The sequence below is a fragment of the Eurytemora carolleeae genome, unplaced genomic scaffold (assembly GCF_000591075.1).
Source record: "Eurytemora carolleeae unplaced genomic scaffold, Eaff_2.0 scaffold193, whole genome shotgun sequence".
NCBI lineage: Eukaryota > Metazoa > Arthropoda > Copepoda > Calanoida > Temoridae > Eurytemora > Eurytemora carolleeae.
The window spans coordinates 91,246-96,034 of NW_019396638.1; the positions used below are offsets into that span (position 1 = coordinate 91,246).

A 4,789-nucleotide genomic window follows, 5' to 3' on the forward strand; every position below is an offset into this window, starting at 1 on the left:
ATCTATCTATCTATCTATCTATCTATCTATCTATCTATCTATCTATCTATCTATCTNTTGTCCAGCGCCCGGTCCACATGCCAGGGTAGGTCGAGTGGGTTTCGTATTGAGGTCGTGACCTCTTTAGATCCTCTTCTAGCTGGAGGTCACGGATATCATCTAGAAAACAAATTGGTTTGTTAAACTTTTTTTGTTTAGTCTTTCAACGAAATTTTAATGAGAGGGGGGCAGTAACTGATTAGTTATCTGCAAGTCACCTTTCAGGAGCAGCACCAACAAAAAATAACTAATTTCTAAAAATAAATCATGGATATATCATTCGTTCTTTATCAGAATTTTGTTTTCAAGGGTACTGTGGTGGATCAGTCACTTTAATGATACTTTTAAGCATTCGTACTCCTTGATTTTTGTAATTTTAAAAATTAACTTTTAAACAAATAAGAAATGAATCTTAAAAATACCCAATTTATGTTAAATATTCAAATCGAAACTTAAAATTAAAAATTCTTTTTGTTTTTCATAAAATGTAAAAGAATTAATGTTGACGCGTTGTATAAATGATGTTTCCATATTTCTTCTGATTTGAATAATTTAATAAAACTCAAACTGACATAATTCCCCCCCATCCTAGTCTACAGGTTTAGGTTATTTAGTTAGGTAAACATGAATGTGTTTATGTTCACAGAGACATACAACCCCTGGAAGAAAAGGAGAAAAAGGGAGAACGGGTTAAAGGAAGAAAGGGAAAAAGAGGAAAACGAGAAAAAGGGAGAAAGGGGAAAAGTAGGGGGGAAGGAGATGTAGGGGTAGGGAAAGGAAATGTAGAGGGGGGGAAGGAGATGTAGGGAATATATTCGATATTGATGTTCACATCTATCAATATATTGAAAAAAGTTGGATTTATTTTTTATATAGTTGTATGTGTCCATCGAATATTTTCAATTTTACTAAATAGAAACTATCAATATATTTCGTCCGTTGGATGGTTGTGTCCAACCTACAAACTTTTTATCTTATATCTGTATAAGTATCTATATATAAATCTATTTATCTATCTATCTATCTATCTATCTATCTATATATCTATCTATCTATCTATCTATCTATCTATCTATATATCTATACATCGATCAACCGATCTATCTATCTACTACTATATATCTATCTATCTATCTATCTATCTATCTATCTACCCTGATTTTGTTTTACTCCATTGCCAGTAAAAGACTGAGTTTTTTAATCAGCAGATTTGTTTATGCTGCAATCAAACGCGCTAACAACTATACCTTTTCATCAAGCTATTAGTCATGGAAATTCTCCAAAAAAGAAATTACATTATCATTCGCATTCTTTAATAGATGCATCTCCTATATAATTATATATTTATATATACATATATATATATATATATATGGATATACATTTGTAATCATGTTTAACTCAAGGTGTGCTGTAAACCACACTTACAATATTTAACTGTAATACACCAAATCTACATGTGTCCGGCCTCCTCCTATTGGTCGAGAAACTAAATTCAGCTTCTCATTGGTGAAGACGAACAGGTGTGTGTGGTTCCTATTGGCTGCCCATCCGGAACTTCTTACCAAAATTAAGGTCGTAGCACGTGTGCTTGGGTCAAGCCAGAACACCTGCCTTCTCTACTTACTGCTTGGAAATCATGCAATTCATCAAAATAAGAAATTGCAAAAAGAAAATCAAAAACAAAAATGAAAATTCACAATATTGAACAAATATTTAAATGATCATAAAATATGCTAAATTTCTCTTGAATATAAAATAAATTTTTTTAAAATTTGAATTTAAATATTTCATATTACATTGAAGTCACTCTCAAATTATTATCCGTGTTTTAGTCTTTCAGAAGATTTCACAAAAATCTGAAAAAAAGTTTACATATTTCAAAATTGTATTATCTTAAAGTTTGCTTTTATTACAATATGCTAAATCTTGCCTTTAACAGTAAATTTAGGCCTTAACGATTTTTTAAAATATATTTACCACAACTTAAAAGTGTAAAACTCTAAACTCTAAACCTGAAGATCTCTAAACCTTAAGATTTCTGGTTCTCTCTATTTCAAGAAACAATTAATTTAACTTTTTTCTATTTTTCATTTAAGAACTAGCAGTAAGTATACAAATAATAAAATATACTAAAAACTAATTATTTACTTTAATTCTATAAATAAATGAAAATGTGCACATTATATCACAGATAGATAAACATTAGGTAATTCATTCATTCGTCTTTCATGCATCCTCATTCATTTTTCATTTATTCTTTATTAATTTTATTATTAATTTTTTTATTCATTCTTTATTCATTTTTCATTGATTTTTCATTCGTTTTTCATTCATTCTTTATTTTCGTTTCCATACACTTTTGCTATAGCAAGCTTCTTGAATTTTTTAATTAACGAATTTACAATTTAATCAGAGAAAATAAGAAGAGAATTTTGATAGTGTTGAACGGAGTAATCTGAGCTGAAGGAAACTATTTTAAGAAAGATCCAGGTTTTTTTTTAATGTTTTTATAAAATACTTCGGAATTATCTAGAATTGATTTGAGCATAGTTGAACACAAGGTACTAATTGCGGTCGCGTATACTCTGCGTACATATTGAAACCAGTTCTCTCTGGGCGCACTTTGTAAACAAGAAAAGATGCCTCAGTGTTCGTTTAGTATCCGAGGTTGTTAAAGCATTTAGTTGTGATAATTTTTAAAATTCACGTAATAGTTTCTTATGACCAGAATATTTCATAGATTATTTTTGTGAAAATGGATTCCATGTCAGGCTGTGACATCCATCTTGGGTTTACTTTTCCGCCAAAAGACAGTACGTTGCAGTACAAAAAAATGCGTACACCTCTGAAATAACTTTCCTTGCATTAGTACCTTGGTTGAACAGACATAACTTACTTTAATTAATTAATCTTGTAGAATGAGTTTAACTCGTTTGAACCAATTGAAATTGCTATTTCCGGCCAGAGAATCTCCATAAATGAAAACTAAAATGTTTATGAATAATAAAATATACAAAAATGGTTTAAGGGATATGTACAAAATCTGACTTAGATTCATCTAGTTTTTAAGCTTCTGATACAGGATCATTAACATCCTTTTGTTAACTAATTAACCGACGAAAACTCTTCGTTTAAGACGAAAACTTTTCGTGTAATCAGAACAATAAAGGATGTTGGGTGCAAAGGTGCTGACTACAATTTGGTGCTTTTTTGGTGCGATTTCATGTCTTTGGTTTGCAGCTGCATTATAGAAAGGTTAATATCAACCTTTTTTACAACAAAAATCCCTAAAATTGGATTCTAGGAATACATAACTTTTTTTATACACATTTTAATATACATTTTATATATAACAAATTTTGAGGAATAAAACAAAATATTTCCCAAAAAAGAATCGATAAAAAACTGTTTTGAGTATCAAGGCTATATGAGAAATATCAATTGGAAGTACAGATTTAGCTAGGTAGGTACATTTTTCATTTAGTTCATAACAAATATGCTGAATCAAAATAAGATTTAAAATAAAATGAGAATATGATTTAATCTCAGAGAGTACATATATATAAGCTCTTGAGTAAGAAACTTTGGTAAACTATATAAATGAGAAGAAATAAAAACAGAAATTAGATTTAAACCGGTTAAGATTATTTTGTGAGAAGCCCGTTTGGGGATGGGTGACCGTAGTTGTAGTTGTAGTTCTGGTACTGGGTGTAAGGTGAAGAGGTGGTGTAGTACTCTGTTGTACTTGTAATTACTCCGCCTGCAAAACAATCAATAAATAAAGATTTTTTATTTATAATGATTACTGAAATATCAATTTAATAAACGTGCATGGAATAAAGAAAATAATCAAAGTTGAATTTAATCAAAAAAGCAAATTTACTTGATTATTTTCCGAAGTAAATAATTGAGAAATCTTTTTTTATTAAAAATTATGAAAAAAAAATTTAATTCGAACCTGAGTTAAAGGATGAATCTCCTAAAATTGGAGAGAACATGGAAGGTTTAAACTCCTGCATAGCGATCGAACCAAGAGGAGCCAATCCACCACCTAAACAAATAATAAAAATTTCAAGAATTGCAAAAGATTGTTTAAAAGGTTGTAAAAATGACTATATTTGTAAAAACTTCCATCAAGTACGATTTTGTAGTAAAAAAATAATGATTGAAAAGTTAGATGAAGCAAAGTGAAGATTTCAAGTCTGAATAAATATTTGAAATGAATGAAAACGCTAAAATCAAACTAAAGACCTAAACTAAGTAAAGAAAAGCTTAGTAAAGAAAAGCTTAATCAATTTAAAGGATGTTAAATAGGACACATGGAGGGGAGAGCTCCCCCCCCCTCCCCTGGAAGAAAGTACAAAGACAGGAAATGACAATGTTTGAAACTATCAGAAGGTTAAACATCCCTGATAAAGCGTAGAGAGAAGAGTGTGAGAAAACGAAGAAGGAGAAAAAAGGAAAACACGAAAAATACCAAGAAAGAGCGTGAGGGGAGAATTTGGAATTCGTGGAATATTCTAGAAAACTAAGATTTGTTTTCTAGAAGTGAACTAACCCCTGTATATGTTCCCAGGGTGGTTTAGTAGAATGACTTGACTACTGAGGATGTATAAGAAGGTTGGATAAATGCTGGTGATTGAATCATGCTAACGTGTAATACGGGTGGGAACTTACTCGGACTAATTAAACTTAAGAAATAGAAGAGGAGAAATTGGGAGTTGATAAAGGGGGGTAGGGGGGGGGG

General features: G+C 30.5%; 1 protein-coding gene across 1 annotated transcript in view; it reads right to left on the reverse strand.

The window, feature by feature from the left end:
• Positions 1-2,750: 2,750 nt before the first annotated feature.
• LOC111706708 (paired box protein Pax-5) overlaps positions 2,751-4,789 on the reverse strand; it is a gene marked incomplete in the record, with an annotated part of 12,511 nt that continues 10,472 nt past the window's right edge. Inside the window, 2 exon segments of the mRNA XM_023479631.1 lie at positions 2,751-3,802; positions 4,001-4,093. Coding sequence (XP_023335399.1) covers positions 3,687-3,802; positions 4,001-4,093 — 209 coding nt within the window.